Raw genomic sequence first — 24,229 nt, forward strand, 5'->3', positions numbered from 1 at the left:
GCATGTACTACAATAAAAGAAAATGTTACGAAAATGTTATATAGATGGTATGTTACACCAGTAAAACTTGGAAAGATGTATAAAGTGAGTAATAAATGTTGGAAATGTCAGGAGAAAGAAGGAACATTCTACCATATGTGGTGGGAATGTAAAAAAATGAAAGGTTTCTGGGAAATTATTTATAATGAATTGAAAAAAATGTTGAAATATACCTTTGCTAAAAAACCAGAAACTTTTCTGTTAGGAATACTAAGAAATGACATTTAAAAAAAGGATGAGAAGTTGTTTTTATATGCAGTAACAGCAGCAAGAATTTTGGTGGCACAAAAATGGAAACAGGAAGAAATCCCGATGAAAGAAGAATGGAGAATGAAGTTGATGGAATACACAGAACTAGACAAGCTAGCGGGGAGAATTCGGAACTGGCGAGACCAGAGATTTACCGAGGACTGGAATAAATTTACAGAGTATATTAAGAATATATGTGATGGTCAATTAACGTTTGTAGGTTTTCAAGAAGCTCTGTGATAATAATGGAAAGAAATATTGTTTTATAATAATTGTTAAGATTAATTTGGTTTAAAAAAACCAAAACAATATAGATGTAAGAAATGTGAATAACTGTGATAACATGAAAATTTTCAGATAGACTGAAGGAAGTCTGAAAGTGGAAAGATTAGAATTGGATGTATAATTCAAATGGAATGTTTTTTTGTTTTGGTTTTTTTATTGTTAAATTTGAAAATTTTATATTTTTTTTTATAAAAAAAAAGAACAGACCTCCGGAATGAATTAAGTACATAACCAGAGGTACCACTGTACTTCCAAGGTGGAACCTACACACGTATAAAAAATGCTGTGAAAATGCTTTAAAAAAACAACACGTTTTGAAAAATACTTTGAATTTGGCATAGCTCACGGTCGCCATCTTGTGTCACATTTGTATATTGCACTTTACAACATATTCAAAACATCCTATTTGCAGCTGTATAGCTGAGTCCCAAGTTTTATCTGGAGTTGATGGGAATTGAACCGGAGCTCTCCAGCACAGAAAGCAGATGTTCCACCACTGAGCCGTCTCCCCTTCTCTGTGTGCAGTTACAAGAGCAGCCAGAAGGACTTGCTCCCAGTGTAACAGAAGTGGCGCCCATGGGAACACTTTTCTGGGACTAACAGCAGCCCGGGGGAGAGGAAGAACCTTCACTAGGATCATAGAACTGTAGATGGTGGTCATGGATGGAGCCCACCATGCTGCAATCCTGGCGCATCCCCCACACCAGCTGTTTTAAGGTTTTGCACAAACATGTGCCTTCAAGTGACAGTTTCAGCATCATGCGCACTTCCATCTCGAGGCGAAAGTTCCCATGCCAATCATCGTTAATTATAAAATTGCTATTCTACAAAACGTGCATAGGGCTATGCCAAAACCATTGTTGCAGGAGTCTACAGTGAAGTCATCCCTAAATCCTGGCCTGTGCCAGGATTTCTCAATTAATGAGAAAATTTATTGTGAGAAAAATAAGAGGCCTTGTGATAGAATGGCAGTTGTGTTACTGGTGCCATAGCAGCAAACCAGCCTTTTGTACTAATGTAACTTCCTGGGCCAGGGACTCGGGTGGCGCTGTGGGTAAAACCTCAGCGCCTAGGACTTGCCGATCGTATGGTCGGCGGTTCGAATCCCCGCGGCGGGGTGAGCTCCCGTCTTTCGGTCCCAGCTCCTGCCCACCTAGCAGTTCGAAAGCACCCCTAAGTGCAAGTAGATAAATAGGTACCGCTTTATAGCGGGAAGGTAAACGGCGTTTCTGTGTGCTGCACTGGTGTTGGCTCGCCAGAGCAGCTTCGTCACACTGGCCACGTGACCCGGAAGTGTCTCCGGACAGCGCTGGCCCCCGGCCTCTTAAGTGAGATGGGCGCACAACCCTAGAGTCGGATACGACTGGCCCGTACGGGCAGGGGTACCTTTACCTTTACCTTTAACTTCCTGGGCCAAGTTTACAGTTACAACACAAACCTACAGGTTGTCATAATAATTGCTCTGCCACAATGGCCATTAACTATTCCTGCCAATTCTGTGTGGGTCCACTGACCCTCAGGGGCCTCATGTTGAGGCACTTAGTTCTGATGGACGTTAAGTGGATCCCATATAATGAGATATATAGGAGGGTGTGTGTTCAGCATCAGTTGCTCTTTAGAGAATGGTAGCATCAATGCTCTCGGGGCAGCTATTGATTCTTTAAGCTGTAAATCCAGGTGGAGTTTCTGGAGAGACTATGACAGATACAGAAGACTGCCTCCCGTATGATCCCATTTTCCATAAAGCTCTTAGCTCATCGGACATTGCCCTCAGCCATCCTTTTAAAAGAATTAACATTGCATTTGTGCCTGAAAATATGCTGGAAACTAGGTAACAATAAGTATTCTCAGGTGTAGACTATAGCAAAAATGTTAACATCTGAACAGTATGAAAACTTTATGAAGAAACTTTGTAAGAAAAAGAAAAACACCCCCTCCCTGTGCTAGGGTAGCATCCTGCCTGCCAGATGAGTGCTTTGAAATTGCTTGCTAAAGAATAAATTAGGACATGATCCAGCAAAGGTTAAGGACTCATGCAACCACACATGTCAAACAGAGCAGGATCACCGGTGCAATGCAAATAAGAAAGAAAAAACAAGATACATTTGATGCCTTTGAAAACATTTTGCTTTCTTTCTCAGTTTACTCCTCTCACCACCATCACATTCTATTTATTATTCACACCTTTCCAGCATTTTCTGGGCTTGCAAGAATATAAATAACAAATATTCAATTATCAATGTTTTAAGCAAGGGATGCAATAAATTCCATGAAAGTGAGGGGGGACACACTTAAGTAATGCTAAGCATCTCCATGTCTGTAAATGAGGGTCCTGTGAAGTTTGTATTTTATTTTCATAGATTCTGGTCTCCCTCTGAAGTAAAAGGCAGAGAAATTAACACTACAAAACAGGAATTTACTCAGAACAATGCTACACTTTAAACATTTAAAACTGCTTTTAAAAATTGGAGCTGTTTACCAAATTGTTTATAGGAGGACGCAAGTAAGGCGTGTGTGTGTATGTAAGAATTGTTCTCTCTCGTTCTTATGCATTACATGGCAAATAAGAGGCAGGCTATTTCACCTCAGTCATTTAACAATTGCATTTCAAAGGGAAGGAAGTCACATAAAATTCCAGAAGCTCTACAAACCACAATTACCCATTAAATAAGCAGTAGGACGAGCCACAGAAAGAATGCGATCAGAAAGTGAGACATAGATTCTCTTTCCTGGATGTTCCAACATTAGACTATAGGAGTAGAGGGAAAGTACAGATACTTTAAAAGCAAGGAAGCAGCAATTTTCCAAAGGCTTCAGATATCCTTGCTGCTTGCATCAGAAGCAGAAAGCTTTAATTCGCCAAGCCCCTTCTGTGTCTTCAATTCCATCAGCCACTTTTACGAATGAAGAGAAATGGGAACCCACTCTGATTTTAAAAGGCAGGCTTTCAGAAGACTAAAGAGCCTGTGGCAAACTTGCACCTCATGACTTCAAACCTCCCCCACCCCCCAATGTCCATGTGAGCGGTTGGATTAAGGATGAGGCTCTCTCTGGCGGCTGCTAGCTCTGACAGGTGAATTTCCAGCGCAGCCCTAATGGATTTCCCACCTCTTTTCCAAAGAACAATACAAAAACAACTGCTCAGCCAAACAAAAGAAAATATGTGCGGGGGGGGCACCTACCTGAAGAGTTTTGCAGCCATGGGACCGAGCCACCTCCTCCTGGCCCCTCCAGTGCTCTGTCTGCCTCCTAAGAGTCAGGCTCAGACCTGAAAGATGAGGGCACCTGCTAAGCCAGCGCCCTCAGTGGGTCCCCTCTGGCTAGGACCAAGCCCTCTATTTGCTCAGGCTGCTCAGGGTGCCTCAGTCCCTCTCGCCTGCATCCCTGCCAGATGCATCTGCACATCAGTTTTGTGCTCAGAGACACCCAGGAGGTGGTTCCCTCGACCAAGAGACCCGGAAGGGAGGGGGAACTACCTGTGGCTGCTCTCCCCTGCATCTGAAGTGGTACAGCCCATGTCTGTGTGCTCTGTGGACAGCTGTGTTTATTGTGAGCACCTCCTCCAGGCTAACCTCGTGCTCGAGTGCCGTGTGTGCTCATTCAGTCAAACAGAAAGCTCGCCTGCGCTCGACCCCGTGAGAAAGGACGGACGGACGGACGGGCGGGCAGCGGCAGCGGCAGCCACTTTTGTCCTGTCTTCACAGCCTCTCTGAGCAGACGGCAGCAGCCTTGCCCTTTGTAGCTCCCTGGTTTTCCTTTGCTCCGATGCCTTTTACAACCCCAAAACAGCTGTGATGTGCACGTCTTAACTTGCAAACTTTGGAGAGGGTGGCATTACAGGGATGGCCAACTCCCAAGAGACTGCGATCTACTCAAACTGGCAGTGAACCCCCTTTTTGGGGGTTCAGGTCAAAGTTGTTGAGCACAGTTTCTTAGGGGTGCAGGGCAAACTTTTTGAGTTTCTTTGGGGGAGCTAGTGATCTACCACGGACATTCAGGGATCTACCAATGCCTGGCCTAAGGCATTTGGAGCCTGAAGCAAACTACATAATCACACACACACACACACCCTGTCAGGGAAGAAGGGGTGAGTGGAACTCTACATCAGAAACCACGGAGACAGGAATAAAGATCTACACCAGGATCTGCTGTCCCTGTGGGTCCTGCCACCCTAGGCGATTGCCTCACCTTGCCTCATGTGGGCCAACTCTGACAACAGGTCTGAGACTCTAAGTCCCAGGATCAGTTAAGATAAGAATTGGAATGTATGTTTTTTAAAGGGAAATATTTGTCTAGAATTCATGAGCCCAAACCAGCTTACGCTGCTCTTCTGCTAATGCACGGCAATGAGGTTGTCTTGGGAATGTGTCAGACAGTCTTTTATAGGTTGCCCCTACCCTCTCCAGAAACAGTAGATCATTCATAGGGTGGTCCCAAAAGGAGGAATATTCTGGAGGTAGATTCTCTCAGAGCTACGGCACGTGTTAGGATTAGGTAACCAGAGAGGTCGCCTTCATGCCCTACATTTGGGATCCCTAGTAGTATCTGCTTGGCCACCGTGCAAAACGGGATGCAGGACCAGACTGATTGTCTGACTTAGCAGGGCTCTTCTCAGGTACACCTAAACAGAGGTGAAGAGCAAGAAAGGCTACTGAATCTGCTCTAGAAAGCCAAGGTATAGATTTTAAAGTGTTGGCCCTGGTGGGGTGGGGGTGAGGGAGAAGACCCCTCTGCTTCTGGGAGCAAAATGTCCCAGACTGGCACCGAAAACTAACTACAACCCCACTTTTATATTGCTTTCTGACCCCTGGGACCTACTTAAATGGAATGTCTTTCCAGAGTTCAGTTTCAAAACTGCCTCCATGCCTTAGCATTTCTGGGAGGACCAAATGGTGCAGGGTGGGAATCAAGCCCAAACCTTCCAACGAATTTCAAGTAGGCAACTGAAGCAAAGCTGACAGGAAACAACGGACAGATATTTCACAACTGGCTGTCTGGATCAGAGAAACGGCGCTTGGACTAAAGGCTACCTTAGCCCATTGCCAGTCCCCCGAGGCATCAGGTGCCATCTGGTTGGAGGGAAAGAACAGCGCAGCATAGAGGGAGAGGAGTGGTCAAATGGCTCTGCCAGAGATTCCCAGCACATGCCATGGTGTTATACTCCATTAGTGGCGAATCATAGTTTGCTCCACCACAACAGGAAGAAAGGCGCATCCCTCCCCTGCAGTGGTGCCTATTGGGCAAGAGACTCTGGGGCAGAAATCCAGGGCCTCACTCTGCAGAATGAGTAGCCCCCCCCCCCAATAAAGCACACAGAACTTAGGACTGGCTTAGGACATTCTGAAGTAATACACATTACCATAGCAAAGTAATACAGAAAAATACAATGCATAAAAAACCTCAGTGAGAACAACAGCTATTTTATATGGTTTTCATTTATGTCTTTTATGTATTGTACCTTTCTTGTATATTTCTTTGGGACTAAAAGGTGGTTTATCAATACACCATACCATATTATTTACAGAGGCGGTGAGTGGAAGACAATAGAGTCCAGAGTCTAAAGTTACCTAACTGCTCTGCTGCCTCTCTTCAACGCATAACAGCAACCCAAAAAGCAACCCAAAGCATGAATGAATACATTATGACAGCATTTTAGTCTACCTTGCTTCACCTGGTGGCTACACACAGGAAATCGGTGAAGCAAACACCACCAGGCTGAAAGATTGACAGACCAAATAGTTGAGCATAAGCATGCTTCTCTAAACCTCCTTAAAATATTGGGTCTCCCCCACCCCCTTTCCCCCTCAGTTTAATATTCTCTTGTTACACAGGTTGTTACACAGATCAGTGTGAGTTTCCAGAATGGCTGATTTTTCTACAATCTGTCATGCTGGCACAAGGAAGGATAGCCCATATCTCAGCTAGTGATCAGGGTCAGCCCATGACATTTTGCTGTCTGAGGTGAAGCAACAAATGGAAACCCCTCCCCACTGGTCAAGGTTCATATCACCAAAGAGGGGCCAAGTTATTTTGGCACCTGAGGCAGAGAATCCCACAAGTGCCTCCTTGGCAGTAAAAGTGCAGTCATAATAAATTAAATAGCTGACAATTTGCTGCCTTTTCCTGACACAACCCAAATCAGCTGCTCAAGGCTGCCGCTTTCCTCTGCCTAATGGTAGGGCCAGCCCCGTTAGGCATCAGTATTTGCACACAGCTTCAGTGGAAATGCAAAAGGGTGAGTTACTTATGCTTAAACAGTGAATGTGTGCCTGGTGCCTATTCTCCAAAAGCATGTATATACTCTGCAAATCCTTGTGCGGCGGTGGTTTGGTGTATGCGTGCAATTGTTCAAATTTACTCTTTAATTAAAAACCCGAGCTTGCCACTCCAGCAGATGTAGGAAAAACAGGAAGTGGTCTGTTCTGGAACGGCAAGTAACAAAACAAAGCGAGCGTGACAAAAGTGTGTGGGTGCGAACCCAGGCGTAGGCATAACTGAAACAGCACTTCGACTATGTGTCCTGCTCCGTTTGCTAGTCCCAAAGGATATCTAGCATATGAGAGAATTGGGGAAACCTGACCCAAACAGCTTCTTGGTTATTCTGATCAGAAAACAAGGAGTCACACTCTACAGAAGAATCACAACAAATTGCAACATGGTGAATCAAGAGAGTTATTAAAATGAGTGCAAGGATAGAAAAATCTGCACTTTGGACCAGCTCTTTTCCTGAACCGTATTAAGAAATTTAGGGCCAAGACTATAACACAGAAACAGTTAGGTTGGTGAGGCTGATTGGTTTAAACCAGCTAATTAATACTAACAAGTTAGAAGATTCACTACGGATGTATGGGGAGGCACACTTTAAGTTGCCAATTCGACATATGATAAGGCTCCTGTACCTGTTAACAGTTGTGTACAAAGGAGAACTTTGACAGGTGTAATTTCTCTTACCTTAACTATGGCAGAAAACCCAGCCTGCTACAAAACTCCATCCCATGCAACAATTAAATGGCACAGAACCCATCTCGTACGAGATCTGTCAACATTTTACATTCCTGTTGTCTTCCTGTAGTTCTCGCAGTTATCAGTGCAGATGGCTTGACTGTCACAAATACTGGCGAGCGACAGGCAGGCATCTGGAGGCTAGCAAGTGCTGCTGCCAACCCCAAAGTCTTTCATTTCACCAGACAGTTTCCCCTGGTCCTCAGCTGTCGAGACTCAGGCTAAAGGGCTGGTGATAATTTGGCTCTGCTGGGACGGTGCTCATTCCAAAGCTTTGCCTCCGAAAGCAGCTCTTGAATATGCTGAGTTAAATGAGAATCCCCACGAACCGTTGGGAATTGCAATTTCCCAAAGCATATACAGTCCCATCCCACCTGCTGTGGTTCGTTTCACAATCCAGCAAGATCGAAACGGTAGCTATTTGGTTTTTTCCCTTGGGTACCCAATTTGCTCGCGGTTCTCGTAAAGCAAAACAGACTTCAAAACATTTTCGACAGCGGAAGACGCGGGAGTGGGGGAGAGAAGGAATGTACAGTACAAGTTCAGCAGAGGTAGTTTGAAGCTGCAAGAATCCAAGAACTACTCCAGGGCTGCTGCTGCTTTTCCTCCAATGGAATCCAAAAAGGGGGGGGAGGAAATAGCGCCACTATCCCCTTTTAAAAACACAATGGAAAATGCCACCTGCTATACAAACAGTACGATTAATTTAGCTAATGGATTATGATAATATTTAGTGTTTATGTTACATTTTGGAGCAATCTAAACACTTCGCATAAGTTTGCTCAGTTATTCTTCCAACCTACCTGTAAGGTAGGTTTGCAGCATCCCTGTATCTGCTTTCCCCAAGGTTTGGCACATCATCAGCGGTCGTAGTGCAATTTGAATCAGGGAGCTTAGATTTAACTCAGTATGCTTAGCTTTACAAAGAGTAGGCAAAAGGGCCGGAGTTCAGGGCCAGATGCTGAATGTCCCAGGTTCACTCCATTGAATGTCCCAGGTTCACTCCATTGACAAGTCTCAGGCAGGAAGGCTAGAAAAGAAGTTGAGTTGCAGCCCTGGTCAGGGGTGGGTAGAACATAGATTGGGATTGACTGGGTGGTTTGCAGTAGGATTGGCAAGTAAGAATGTAAGAAGGACTCTGTTGGATCAGACCAAAGGCCCATCTAGGCCAGCCTACTAACCCATCCAGATACAAAAAGCCTGCCATGAATGCAATAGGTCCCTCTCCCATTCTCGTTCCCCATTATTCAGAGGCATATCGACAGTGATAGTGGGAGCCAATATTTAACCACCGTAACTTGTAATGCGTGGTTGATTAATCCTCCATGAATTTGTTTTAAACCAAGTTGGTGGTCATCACTACATCTTGTGGTAGCAAATTCAAGGAGGGCGTCAGGGGCTTCTGTTGCCGGATGATTTCACAACAGCAGGAACAAAATGGCTTCCTCCCCACTTAGGTTGCTGACATCAGACTTGGGGTGGAGGGGCAGGAGTGGATTTTTGTGTGAATTTGTGCGCTCGCCTCTGCTCTTAAGGCCACATTTCGTGCCTGAGCATATGCTCAGGAACATTCTTCTCCTTAATTCAAAGTGCAAGTCATGCCATCCCCCCCCCCCCTTCCTCAATACACTGCTTTGCACCCAATTAGTGGACCTCAGGGCTTTGGCAGTATAAGAGACGATTTCTTACGTTTCACCAGCTCTCCATGATAAAAACTGCCTTAACTGAATCCTTGACATCCCAAAGGAGTCCCAGGCAAATGCACTCAACTATATTTGATCCAAAACTATTCCTAATTTAAATTTGGCCAGATGTGCATTCGTTATTTATTTATAGCTTCATCAGAACAAAAGCAATTCCCTTTGATTAACTTGGCACACATATAATGTGTTGTTCAGCGGCAGGAATACCCCCTGCAGCTTTTTCATTAACATGTACCAAGCGGAGAGGAGCTGGCGCTTGATAGATTTTTGCACTGACATGCAGGTTACCACTTGAAAACTGTAATGTTAACATTTGTCCCATACCCAGCGCTGGCAGCTGAGCAATTCCTCCTCATTCAGGTACCCACCATCTTGAACTATCGCTTCAGTAAAGCCAAAGGGGGTTCTAGCCTGATGGTTCTAGAATATAGTTGCAAAATGAAAATCAAGCTGATTGTCTCTGGCAGCGATTGGCTAGCAAATTTCAAACTATATGCAGTTGTTCCAGCTGGGTTCTTGATAAGTTGGGGGACATCTCTGGAAATCAGAAAATATGTGGTGATCAAAAGAAGCAAAAACAGCCAGCTTTTGGAAAATAAGAAAAAGTGATGGCTCTTTGTCAGCTTTTCCACAGCCATTTTCCTTTGCCGCTGGAATACAGGTTACAGGTGTGATAGTTCTACACAAAGCCATGACAAGCTATTCCTAAAACTTGATGACCCTGAAGGGTGTCCATTGTCACCACTACTATTCATATCGGTACTCGAAGTCCTCCTGATGAGGATAAGGAAAACAGAAGAAGTTTTAAAAATTGCAGTCGGAAGAAAGGAACATAAAGTTAAAGCCTTTGCTGATGACTTGGTACTAACAACAGAAGAACCGTTAGTCAGTGCTAAGAAAGGATTAGAGGAAATTGAAGAATTTGGACAAGTAGCAGGTTTTAAATTAAATATAAAAAAGACAAAAAATGTTAATTAAAAATATGGATAAAGAAATGGTAGATAAGATGCAACAACAAACGAGCATAAAAGTAGTTTAAAAAATTAAATATTTGGGAATTTGGTTAACCTCAAAGTTCATCAAGATTTTAATTCAATTTTTGATAGACTATACAATATCAGGGATAGTTCTTTTTTCCAGATTAATTAATTGTGCAGAGTACAAGGGTTGGATCTTGTGAATGTGGCATTAGCTAGACTCTTCATCTCAAGGTCATAGGTTCAAGCCCCCACGTTGGGCAAAAGATTTCTGTATTGCAGGGGGTTGGACTAGATGACCCCCGTGGTCTTTTCCAATTCTGTGATTCTATGAGTGTATACCAGAAGAATGTCTCAGTTAAGAGTCTTACACACACACAGGCTGGGAAACAAGGGAAGTGAACAGAACATAGCAAGAACTCCATCATTAGACCCTGATGATGGAGCATCAGGAGTACAGCGAAAAACATTCCTGTTTAGACAGGCCTACCCAGATGCTTAGAAATGCTGATGTGAATTTTAATCTGCTTTTAGTATTTTAACTTCTTATATGTTTTAATGTCCTGGGGGAAAAGTCCTAACTTTTTTGGTTTTATATTTTTGTAAGCCACTTTGAGGTTGTTGCTGCTTTTTAACAGTCAAGCGGTGTATACATTTTATGGAATAAGTAATAAAATAAATATTTTTAAATGGGGGAAAAATCAAGACTAGCCTTCCCTGTTTTGCAGGCCCTGCTACAGCAAAATAGGAGCAACTGGTGTTCTCTTCAGGAAGGAAAGGAGCAAAGCTCCCATAGATTAGAGATTCCTGACAAATAAAAATACCAAAGGGAAGGACTACAGGGCTTTCTTGTGGCCAGTAACTTTTAAAAGAAGCCACCCTGGAGAGCACAGTCATGCAAAGCAGAATGGAAGAATGGAATAATTTCCTCCAAATAGATTGCAACCAAGGACATCTCCACTACCTTTGTGTGCCTGATGATTCCCTTTGTGATACAGAATGCTAGCTAATAAATGTCTAGAAATGCAGCTGCCTGGGGAATCTCCTTCACACAATTGCAGGGAGAGATTGTAAAACAACTTGAGGTTTGCCCAGGTTGAGGGTTGTTTCCCATGTTCCTTTCTCAGCTGGCCTTCTTCAGATGCACAGAGGGAGGGAGGGAGCTGTCCCATATTGGGGAGTCAAACTTGTAACCTTGGTATTATCAGCATCACATCTGTACTTTTTTTGGCAGAATTTGATGGAGTTTTCAGGCATCATAGACCCTTCCAAGGTGGTGAATAACTGCCATGGTTTTCCTGCGAGGATGGTGTTTACAGTTTTGAGGTTAGTTTAAAAAAGGAGTAATCGGTTCTCCTTTTTTGTTATGAGGAAAACTAGTCTGAAAACAGCAGACATGAGAAAGGTACCCTAGATAAGAAACCTGCTAAAATTTCAGGTCTAGGGAGAACTTTTAAATGTTAATTGGGAGGGTGGGATTCACTAATAATAATAGTAGTAATGTTATTGTTAATAATAATAATGGTAATTTATCAATTCCACCCCGCCCATCTGGCTGGGTTTCCCCAGCCACTCTGGGTGACTCCCAACCGAATATTAAAAACACAATACAGTGTACAGCTTCCCTAAACAGGGCTGCCTTCAGATGTCTTCTAAAAGTCAGATAGTTGTTTCTTTCCTTGACAACTGATAGGAGGGTGTTCCACAGGGTGGACACCACTACCAAGAAGGCCCTCTGCCTGATTCCCTGTAACCTCACTTCTCGCAGGGAGGGATCTGCCAGAAGTCCCTCTGCGCTGGACCTTCTTGCTGTGTGACTTTGTTTGTGGGCACAGTTTCTGTGGCATTTGCTAGGTGCCCCAGGTGCTAGTCCACACCAAGAAGTGTTATGATTTTATGAGAACTGGTGGGGACATTGGAAACATCCTGTACTTCCCCTCATCCAAATCCTCCACAGTTGTTCTTAGTGGGGTGGGAGTAGGAAGAGACTTGAAAGTGAGAGCTCTTCTCTATGCAGCTATTCCTGACTGACTTCTGTGCCTCGGGGAAACTGGTGCTGTCGGCACAGGTGCGTTCTAAGGCTGCCACTGGTGCAGTGCCCAGAAACCTTCCCCTTGCTCAGTTGCTTCCTGCAGTAAAAGCTCAAAAAGACCCTGAATGATTCTCTGCTGCTTGCTTCCACTCCTTGTATTGCCAGCCTCAGAGTGTGAGTGAACCTACATCTGTTGACTATCAATCTAACATGGCTTCATTGTAGGTGGAAAGTGGACACCCTGGTAAAAAAATTATTTTGAAATGGCCCAGAGAATAAGTAAACAACACCAGAAGCCCAAAGCCTTCTATGTGCAATTTTCAAAGGAGAGACAGAGAGAGAGATGTGTTTATCCTTTACTATACAAGGTTCTCTGCAAAGCCTTTCCTCCTGCCTACCAGCCACCGACACTGATGTATCAAAATATACATCAACAAGCATTGACTAAACATAACTGGTAGAGTACTAGCAAGTAACAGTTGTGATATTGGAGAACTGTAAGACATTTGTCTTGTGGGTCTTCAACATTCACTCCAAGGTTGCCGTAGATGGGCAGACTTGAGACTTCATGGCATCCATGACAACCATAGGGCCCTCTCATTTGTTACTGGCCCAATGCGTAGAGGAGAATACAATCCTCTATTTTGTCTTTGCCTCAAGGTGTGGGAGAAAGGATCTGCATATAGTGCGAGCCGAAATAAGTCTGCTGTCAGTGTTAGACCATTTCCTGTTGAGGTTTTGTCACATGTTGGCAGCTCCTCCTTGCAGAAATGGGATAACCATCCACATCAAAGATTCATGGGATCCAATAGATTCTCTCTCTCTCTCTCTCTCTCTCTCTCTCTCTCTCTCACACACACACACACACACACACACAAACTACACCTGCCATTCACAATGAGAGGAAACACACTTGCTATTTATTTTGTAAAACCAACTGTAAAAGGGTGAGCTATGTGGCATGTCTAGTTTGGCTCTAATTTATCTTAGAAAGGCAAGATTAGTAGAAAGTGGAAAGTTTCACCCTAATCCATAAACAAGCCCAAGCTAGCCTGTTTTTCTCCTTGTCCTTACCCAATAGAGTCAAGTTGCAATCCTAACCATATGCTTACTAGAAACTTCATCCCACTGAACTCATTACAACTTCCTGCTGTGTATACAGGTTTAGGACTGGCCTATCCAGCCCCGAGAACCTGTTGTGAGTTGATAGGGGAAAAGCAGCCCAAGGCTTTGCCAAACACTTGAGCTGACTAACAACTGTAGGTGAAAATGTGGATACGTGCGAAGGAACGCATGCAGAACTCCCTAGTTGCAGTGAACTTTTCCATCACAACTCGGTTCTAGTGAAGCATCCCACATATAAAGAGCAGCTAGAAGAGGTAGCTTTGTGTCCTGCATCCAATTCAAAATTTCCTATTAAGAAAAATGGCCACATTTCAGTTGGCTAGCACCATCACGGAGGAATTAATGGGCTGCGCTTGTACTGTACAACAGCTCCTTTTCTTTCTTCCTCCTCTTTTGGCTTTGTTGCAGAGGCAGCCATCCACAGGAGACCACGATAATGAACCCCATTCTCTGAACTGTTTTGACATCTCTAATTGCACTGCAAGGCACTTTTGACATGCGTGGAAGTAAACAAACCATAAAAGGCGGTATAGAATCCGTTGAACATTAAAGGATCCGTGCAAAGGACAGAACGGGGAGGCAACTCTGAGCACATATGACAACAGCAGATTTCAGTTGGATTTCAGGTCAAATTGGTTTCAGTCTGGAATAGCTGCCTAGCATTCATTTGCTGTAGATTTCCACCCATGTAGCAAAGACTACAATGCTGCTACAGTCAGTTTAGTTTTGCCCTTGGTAGCAGCTGACACTAATCTCCAAATAATATTCTCCAGCTTGAGGCGGTACTGCTAACCGATCTTCCCTTAAATATCAAGCTCTCCTAAGCATGCCTACTTCTCCAGAAAATGAATTCATGCAGATATATTTAGGTTATGCATCAGGAAAGAGCACTCACTCTGGATTAGCAAACTGACATCATAATTTCATGTTCATAGCTAAACGAATCCTGCAATGATTTAAACAGCTGGATTCATAAGCTCAAATGTTGAAACACTCTGCTCAATCAGCCTGCCTTGCTGTTATCTAGCAGTTTCCAGGTCTGGGTCTCATCTGGCAGATGGCCGATTACATTTCAGAAGACTGCACAAAACATTTTTTCAGCATTTTTTCAAAAGGTACCAGGTTTTTCCTTGAGCATATCCCAAAATACTAATTTCTTACTCGAGTTGTAAATATTTTTATCATTTCAGGCTTCTTTTAAAACATAAACAATGATGTGTTCATTACTCACAGAACAGAACAGGTACAGCAATTTGTGGGAGACAAATCTAACAGTCAGCTTGTTTCCTCTCTTAAACCAATACAAGAAAAGTAACAGATGCACACCCAGATTGTAAGCCTGTTCTCATTCATGATAAAATTGCTTGCATTAACCTGGCTTAGCGAGGTTGTTAAAGGACTATAACGTTATATATACTGTATATTGTAAAATGCCTGTGAATGCTTGCATTCCTGCACTAAGGAGTATTTATGGATCAAAAGAGCAGTTAAGGCTCAAAGTACACATGGCAGCAATAGATTCATGTGTTTAAAACATGGATTTGCCCCAATCACAGAGTTTATATGGGGAGAGGAAGAAAGGGGGCATGTTTGCAGGGCCGCTTCTACAGCTGTAGTTAAATTGCCCCAAATTGAGGAGGGGAATCAGAGTAAAAGGGGTCTGTGCATGATCTGCTGCCATCACATGTAGTTTAATACTTAGACTATGGCCACTAATGCGGCCAGTGTGGTGTCATGGCTACAGTGTCAGACTAGGACCTTGGAGACCAGGGTTTGAATCCCCGCTCAGCCACGAAGCTCACATGTGGCGCCTGCCTCTGTCTGTAGTTTGGCTAGAAATTTGGGTGAATGTTGAGGACAAAATCACCTTTCTGCTATAACACCCTGGAGAGCTGCTGCCAGTTGACAATGCACTAAAATGGAAACAAGGCTCAATTTGGCAGGATCATTTCTGTTCATAACCATCTACATTCATAACCGTTGCAGTTATAGTCACAATTTTCAGCTGATTATAGTATACTACCAGGCAATGATACTAGCAATAAATACCTAAGATTAGAGTGAATGCTTTTTTAGCCAGTGAAACTTGTGTTTCAGCCCATTTCCCAAAGAGCTAGAGAGAATATTGGCAGGTCTGCTTATGTTGATAGGAAGGGTTTTAGATCATCACGGGGAGAAGTCAGACAAGCAAGTTCATATCCGACAGAAGCTGACTTTAGCTATCACCATGCCTGAGGGATCAAGTGGAACTTTTGTCTAAGCTGGTCCAGCACACTCCATGAACTCCACAGTCCATAATCCTTAGTGCACATCTGTGCACATAAGAACCTTGTGCTTAGAGCAGTAGCAGTTTTCAGGCAGCTCCTGGTGACGCCCAGGCCAGCTGCATGAGCTCAAGATACCTGTGGATGTTACATGTCGATCAGCTTTGGGCACTTCACTGAAAAGGGCACTCTCTCTGTACATGGTGTATTGGGGCAGACAAACCGTTCCACTCCATGCCCTGCACTCAGTGATGGCAAAAGCCACCACAAATCGTTCAGCTGATGTCATCCACAACATCTTCTACACAGCAAGCTCCACACAGCTGCTGCAAACCCTTTGTAAACTGCAAATAAAAATCTGATTGGCAGATCAACTGCAGTCCTGGGGGTTGCATAACGAAGGAAAAGAAATGCCGGGTTTTTAGGAAGGTTTCCCCCCACCCCTCCTCCTTGAGTATTTGCCACGGAAGTATTTTAAGAGAGGACACTTGAACAAGGACAGCATGTAAGGATTGGCACAGAAGGAACTCTGGAGAGGGAAATGGGTATTACGTATCCAAGTTTCCCCCAAGGTATCTGTGCTCAAGGCACACGAGGTCACGGTTTTGCTGAAGCTAAGGAGGTCTGGTCTGCCCAATGCCCAGATGAGAGAAGGTACCTGCAAACCCCATCTTAGAATCACTGAATTGCAGAGTTGGAAGGGACATCAAGGGCCATCTTTGCTTGACTGAATCAGGACATTATTGAGTAGGCTTGGTCATTTCGGTAATGGGTACAACATGATGCACAGGCAACCAGTACATGTTTGAAATTCAGCTAGCATACAAAGCCTACCCAACAGCTTTAGGGTGTCTTCACTAAAACAAGACTTAAACACACACACACACCAAGGTTCAGGTGCTGTGGTCAGGGGAACCATCAATATTCAGAAGAGATGGGGTGATTTTTTTCTCTATAGAATGGCAATCTCTCCAACTATCAAGCACAGATAATGAAATAAATACCTAGGGTGGAGTTTTGATGGGCAGGGCAGAGACTCAACAGGTTGCTGCGATGCCCCCCCCCCGGTTGATTTTGCCAGTTGATTCCTGAAGCAAACTGAGGGGTGGGCTTCATTCGTGTCTCCGTCTCTCTCTCCCGCCCCTCACCCCAGCCCCTTTCAGTCGCCGCGATCTTGAGAGGCGATAAGGGAGTTGCTGCTCTCGGGCTAAGATATGCAAATGTCAAAGGGCGCGGCGCTAGCGGACCTACACACGTGGATCTACACCCCAGGAAGGGAAAGACCCGGGGAGCGGGGGCTCCTTGGGAAAAGCAGCCCCGGAGAAGGTAGGAAGGAAGTGGAAATGCAGGCGGAGGAAGAGGAAGAGGTCTCCAAAAAGTTGACCCACCACAAAGCAACGCTCGAAGCCCATTTCAACAGGTAGAACAGCAACCCCTTGGATTTGAACTCAGCTCCCTTGAGGACGCTGGTATTTGTATTGCCCGAAGTCTTTGCAAACAAAGGAGTCACGGAGAAACTCGAGAGAGGAAGGGAGCGGGGAGGTTTCCGCTCCCAACAGATAGGAAGGACCGGCTTGGGCTTCCCAACCCAGCAGACGCCGCGACGCAAACGTACCTTTGCCGCGTCCTCATCTCTCCCCGTCCAGGCATCCAGGGCTGGACCACTGCCTGACGCCGCCTGAGTCCCGCCGGATCCCCCGGCGCCGCTTACCTGGGGGAGGAGGGCACAGGACCGCCCCTCACCTGTTGGCCCCGCCCACCCAGCACCGGCCCCGCCCACCGCCTCACCTGGCCGCGAACCCTGCCCGCTCACGCCCGGGAGTCGTCAGAAGTTGCTGCTTCTGGGAGCAGCTTAGCGATGTCTTCACCTGTGACTCATCTCTGAGTAAGCAGGAAAAGGCTCGTGAACTCGAGGGTGGGACATGGGGAAAGGGAGGGAGGCAGTCACAGAAGAAGATCAAGGGGAAAATAAGGTGGCAGTTACAGGTGCCTCGATGGCTTTTGCCCGGGGTGGTTGCTTCCTAAAATAAATGGGGCTGCCTGCCAGGAAAGTTGTGCACTGAAAGCTTCAAACCTGAATTTAAGAAACTGCTCCATAGCCAACTAACCAGGAATCAGCGCAGCAACACTACAGCCATGACACATGGATGCAGAAGCAGCCCACGGTGTTGTGACAATCTGGGTATCCTGACACACCCCACCATGACTCATTGCATGGTACGGGTCTGGGAAACAGTTCAGCCCCTCCAGGGGAACTGGGAGGGGGGCAACACTCACCTTTTGCTTCCCTGGGGGGAAAGGTCAACTCAGGGGTAAAAGAGATAGAGTCCCTGAGACTCGGGCCCGCATTGTAAACACAGCCAAACTGCTTACTGGCCACTCAGCCACAGCAACCGCTAGCAGTTGCACCCACCATAGGGCATTTGGCACCCTCCTAAGACACCAGGAGAACAGAAGAGGCAAGAGGAATTCTAGCTTGATGGAGCTACCTGTGTTTTACGGGAATCCAGGGAACAACCCCATACTAGAAAATGGGGTGGGGAGCCTCGCACACCCAGGCACACCTGAACCAGTGTGAAGTATCAGAAAGAACATGAATGAAAGCACTTGTTGAATCATAGCTCAGTGACAGAGTGTAAGCTTTTCATTCGCAAGGTCTTAGGTTCAACCCATAGCCCATCCAATGAAGAGAAGCAGCACTGGGAAAGATTCCCTTCCCGAGCCCCCAAGAAGCAGCCACCAGTTACAGTAGAGGGACAATACTGGGTTAATATTAGAGCAGTTCAAAGGCTCCTGCAAGGACTTTTGTTTCAGCTGCTCAAAATGAAAAGTATCAATGGTCTTGAGAGTCCTAAATATTGTGATTCTGCAGCGCCACCTGCTGATATGTCGTGTCACAGCCCTTTATAAATTATGGAACATTTTGTTATACAGTAATTTTATATCGGGGTCAGTTACTTTTGACAGGACTGCTCTGAAGACAGTTGCCCTTATTTCAGGACAGTCATCTTACGGTAAATGTGAACTTTGGCATGCGGGTGGTGCTGTGGGTTAAACCACAGAGCCTAGGGCTTGCCGATCAGAAGGTCGGCGGTTCGAATCCCCGTCATGGAATGAGCTCCCGTTGCTCGGTCCCTGCTCCTGCCAACCTAGTAGTATGAAAGCATGAAGTGCAAGTAGATAAATAGGTACCGCTCCAGCGGGAAGGTAAACGGCGTTTCTGTGCGCTGCTCTGGTTCGCCAGAAGCGGCTTAGTCATGCTGGCCACATGACCCGGAAGCTGTATGTCGGCTCCCTCGGCCAGTAAAGTGAGACGACTGGACCTAAAGGTCAGGGGTCCCTTTACCTTTACCTGAACAGTTTCCAGAAGGGTAGCCACATGTTAGCCTGTGGTAGCAAAAATAACAGCAACAACTAGGTCTTGGTGCACCTAACAAATTTATTATGGCAGAAGCTTGAACATGCCATAGTCCACATCATCGGTTTAAGGCTCTTGTGGGCCAGATCATTTTATCAGAAATAAATTGTCACAAAAACACAATTTAGAATCATAGAATCATAGAATCATAGAGTTGGAAGAGACCACAAGGACCATCGAGTCCAACCCCCTGCCAAGCAGGAAACACCATCAGAGCACTCCTGACATATGGTTGTCAAGCCTCTGCTTAAAGACCTCCAAAGTAGGAGACTCCACCACACTCCTTGGCAGCAAATTCCACTGTCGAACAGCTCTTACTGTCAGGAAGTTCTTCCTAATGTTTAGGTGGAATCTTCTTTCTTGTAGTTTGGATCCATTGCTCCGTGTCCGCTTCTCTGGAGCAGCAGAAAACAACCTTTCTCCCTCCTCTATGTGACATCCTTTTATATATTTGAACATGGCTATCATATCACCCCTTAACCTCCTCTTCTCCAGGCTAAACATGCCCAGCTCCCTTAGCCGTTCCTCATAAGGCATCGTTTCCAGGCCTTTGACCATTTTGGTTGCCCTCCTCTGGACACGTTCCAGTTTGTCAGTGTCCTTCTTGAATTGTGGTGCCCAGAACTGGACACAGTACTCCAGGTTTAGGAGCATTGGTCATTTGCTTGGTATAGTTATACTCTCATGCTTGGTATAGTTATACTCTCATGCTTGGTATAGTTATATTCTCTCTCACGAAAACTGTGAGAAGTATTTTATCCTCACAATGGACCCTGTGAGGTGGCTTATATTGAGTGGTAGTAACTTGCCCAAGCCACCTGCTCTGCCTCAACAGCTGAGCAGAAATTTGAACCTTAGTTTCATCCACATCTCAGCACTTCAGCCACTGTGCCACTCTGCTTTTATAAGGCTGTAATGAACCTTAGGCCTGTCTGCATATCAGGAGCGTGGAAACAGAAGCTTAGGAATGTGCTCTGCCTTTCCCCACTTTACACAGGCTGGCTGCAGGAAACTCTGGTGTAGCCATGGCAACACAATTGCTATGCAAATTATTAAGATTTCCTCAGCCATGAGTAAAAGGGCAATTATGCTTCTCCATAGTTTACTAAAATGAATAATAATCCCATGTTTTGCAAGAAAACGTTTCTTTTTTCTTTGTAGAGACAAAGAAATAGACAAAGGCAAAGGAATGCAAGGACAGCGTACCTCGTTATCAGTTTCCCACAGGGAGGTTTAGACCTTCAGTTTAGGGAGTTTCTCCAAAGTGCTTATGCCTCGGGAACTTGGGCAACCCTTCCCTTAAGCACTTAGTATTTGCCTTTTTGAGAATTAATAGACAATTTGGGGGAAATAACTAACAAGCTGCTTTGTGGAACAGCTTACTCCAGTATTGTTTTATAAGCAATGAGCAGCCTTATGCCCAGCATTGCTCAGGTATTCTAAGAAACAACAAAATCAGTGCAGTTTAAAAAGTTTCAGTCCAGTATCTTGATTCACAATACAGTGGTACCTCTGGTTGCGTACTTAATTCGTTCCGGAGGTCCGTTCTTAACCTGAAACTGTTCTTAACCTGAAGCACCACTTTAGCTAATAGGGCCTCCCACTGCCGCCACACGATTTCTGTTCTCATCCTGAAGCAAAGTTCTTAACCTGAGGTACTATTTCTGGGTTAGCGGAGTCTGTAACCTGAAGCACATGTAACCTGAAGTGTATGTAACCCGAGATACCACTGTAGTGTCCAATTGTGCCCCAAAATAGATGAAAACCTGCTTCTTGAGCTCAGGAACTATCACACAGAATCTGGTTAAGATATCTTAAGAGGTGTCCAAATGCATAAAGAACAGGGGGGAAATGACTTTCTGAATAGTCTTGCTTTCCTTCTCACCTCTCTGATGATACAATTGCAGCCAGGTGACTTATAGTCAAAAGACAGCTGTATTTGTTCGACTGCAGCCCATGGGGACTAGTAGGGTGCAAGGCAGAGAAACCAACAGTAGGTGGAGCCAGAGTCATTGAGAGGCAGAGCCAACTAATTCTACCTTTGTCCCGTCATCTTCCTTGCTGAGTTCTACAAGGACAGGAGGACTGAGATTAAGGAGAATGAGAAAGCTCACAGCCAGTGCTCCCCCCCCTCCCCCGCAAGGATGGGTTTTAAGTAAGAAGACTGGCAGGTGAGATTGGCAAAGGGTAGACTGAGGTTGCTGGGGCAGTGTCCTGTTCACCTTAAATGTATGTCAAATGACGGAACATGTGTGCCAAATAAAGTGATGCCCTTATGTGTGGAAATGGTTTGATTTGTTGGGAAAAGGCTGCAAAAGTGTGCTAGTCTGGTTTTTACACTGCTGTTCATTTTTTTTCTAATATATTTTGTTGGGGTATTTGCTCAATGTGCAATAGAGAGAATAACATCGTCGGTTTTTGTTTTTTTAACAACGTTCTGTAGAAATTGTATGCGTTAGGCATGATGCTTGTGCTTTTAAGTTTTGTGAACTTTAAAAATATTTTTTATTTTGGCAAAAGCTGTGAAGAAAAGAAGCAGCAAAAGAGTGGTTTCTTGATAAATCAAGCTATCTCAATGACCACTAGGGGAATTTTCATTTATGAAATGGAATATCTATCTGTTTTGTATATCAGATAAGTGACTTGCAGGTACAGCCTCATCAGTGTAACAATATTCCAAACATTTGCACGTTTCAAATATGTAATGAAGAGAGAAGCTCACTTCTTACAACATAGTGTTGCAGTCTTCCTCAATGCACCCACGTGGTTAAGAAGCATGACTAACTTAGGGCCACATTTACACCAGACATTTAAAGCAGTATGATACCACTTTGAACAGCCATGGTTCCCCTCAAAGAATTCTGGGAGCTGTAGTTTGTTCCGAGTGTTGAGAGTTGTTAGGAGACCCCGATTCCCCTCACACAGCTACATTTTCCAGAGCTGCCTGGGAAGAGGGATTGTTGAACCCCTCTGGTTGAAATGGAGAGGGTTTCAGGTTGTTTTCTGCTGCTCCAGAGAAGCGGACACGGAGCAATGGATCCAAACTACAAGAAAGAAGATTCCACCTAAACTTTAGGAAGATCTTCCTGACAGTAAGAGCTGTTCGACAGTGGAATTTGCTGCCAAGGAGTGTGGTGGAGTCTCCTACTTTGGAGGTCTTTAAGCAGAGGCTTGACAACCATATATCAGGAGTGCTCTGATGGTGTTTCCTGCTTGGCAGGGGGTTGGACTCGATGGCCCTTGTGGTCTCTTCCAACTCTATGATTCTATGATTCTATGACTATCTTTAAAAAATTATAAACACGTCACTTGTCCCTGGGACAGTAGGGGTTATAAATCAAATAAATGGCTAACTAATATTCTGAGTCAATTTGAAAGGGCTAATTGGCAGAAGGAAAGAATGGCATCATGTTCCTTGTAACTGATTGGAGTACAACTAAAATAACATTACAGAGCATCACTTAAACCCTGACTGCAACAACAGTCTTCTTTCCCTGATTATTCCTGGGGGAGCTCAGCCACCTCCCAACAAATTTTGAGGAGGACTGTAGCCCCTTCTGCAGCCCTCAACTTCTAAATGTACATCATTGCATGGTAACAAGAAGTCTAAGCAAGGCCGGCCTAAGACATTATGCTGCCTGAGGCAAAAGGCAAGATTCTCTCCTTATTCCATGTATAGAAGTTGACAAGACTGCAGCTGAACTTTACTCTGGCACAGGTTATGGGCAGCACCTCCATCATACCTGAGTTCAGCAGACTAGCTTATGGCACATAACATCCCATTCTGCTCTAAGTTGCTCAGCATCTGCTGCCTGAGATGGCTGTGCCATTTGACCTAACAATAGGGTCAACCCTGAGTCAAGCAAGATCGTAAGTGGGAACATACGCTAGGCTGGCCAATGTGATGCATTTCTGATTTTATTATTTTATTGGTGCTGCTGCCCAACCAAGCGATAACAGAAAGTTTTGGGCTCATGCAACCCTCCCCGGAACAGCTACCTAGTAGTAGTAGTAGCAGCAGGAGGAGAGTGTGAGAGAGCAGGTGTTTCCTTCCCTTTTCTTTTCTCCTCAGTTGTCGTCTAGGGGTGGAGCGTGGGCAGTTTCTGCCCTCTGTCCATGCTGAAGCAGAAGCAGAGTGGAAGGAGAAAAACAAAATATTTTTGAATGATCAAGGAAGATTTGTAGCAATTGAAATTCAAACGCAAGGAGAAAAATTCCTGATAATAGGCATTTATGCACCAAATGAAGGAAAATCGGAATTCTTTAAAAAACTACATGAGATCCTGATGGACTTTATGGACTATAATATGATTTTGATGGGAGACATGAATGGCGTAGTGTCTACGAATATGGATAAGGCACAAAGACAGACACTTACCAAGGATGGAAGACTACCAAAAACTTTTTTTGACATGACTGAAACTATGGACTTAGTTGATATCTGGAGAACAAAGAACCCTTTGGGAAGAGAGGGAACTTTCTTCTCCGAGGCTAAAATGACATGGACAAGAATTGACCAAATCTGGGTAACTAGAGGTCTGGCCCCAAAGATTAGCAAAGCTGAAATCTGTCCCAAAACCTGCTCTGATCATAATGCTGTGAAGATGGAAATGAAATTGATGCCAATTGGTTCCTTTAGATGGAGGATGAATGACTCTTTGTTTAGGAATGAAGGATTTACTAAGAAGGCCCAAAAAACTTTGAGAGACTATTTCGAGATAAATATGAACACTACTGTGGAAAAAAGAGTAATCTGGGATGCAAGTAAAGCTGTTATGAGAGGATTTTTGATACAACAGAATGCAATTAAGAAGAGAATGCAAAATGAGAAAAAAGATAAAATCCTGGAAAAAATAAAGGAAGGTGAGAAGAAATTGAGGGTGAAACCAAAGTCCCAGGAGATCTTGAAAGAGATAAAGTTATATCAAGTACAATACATGAAAATGATGAACCAGGAAATAGAATGGAAGATTAAACAGATGAGACAAAAGACATTTGAATCAGCAAATAAGTGTGGGAAACTGTTGGCTTGGCAAATGAAAAAAAGACAAAAACTTAATACTATCACGAATTTGGAAGTGGAAGGTAAGAATATACAGAGCCCAGTGGAAATAAGAAAGTCCTTCCAGAGGTAT

The 24,229-nt window shown here is 44.5% G+C and overlaps 1 protein-coding gene across 3 annotated transcripts in view; it reads right to left on the reverse strand.

The window, feature by feature from the left end:
• Positions 1-17,808, reverse strand: part of LOC310700052 (hyaluronidase-4-like) — a 30,283-nt gene extending 12,475 nt beyond the window's left edge. The window contains exon 1 of one of the 3 annotated variants that reach the window (XM_083488877.1): positions 17,292-17,808. Coding sequence is in view for 2 of the 3 variants with exons in the window: in XM_083488876.1 (XP_083345002.1) it covers positions 15,815-15,974 (160 nt within the window). In the remaining variant the exon portion in view is untranslated. Of the gene's footprint in view, positions 1-15,814; positions 16,020-17,291 lie in introns of those variants that run through there. The other 2 variants (XM_083488878.1, XM_083488876.1) reach the window with 2 other exon arrangements.
• Positions 17,809-24,229: the final 6,421 nt, after the last annotated feature.

The sequence above is a fragment of the Podarcis liolepis genome (genome assembly GCF_965112155.1).
Source record: "Podarcis liolepis genome assembly, chromosome: 2".
NCBI lineage: Eukaryota > Metazoa > Chordata > Lepidosauria > Squamata > Lacertidae > Podarcis > Podarcis liolepis.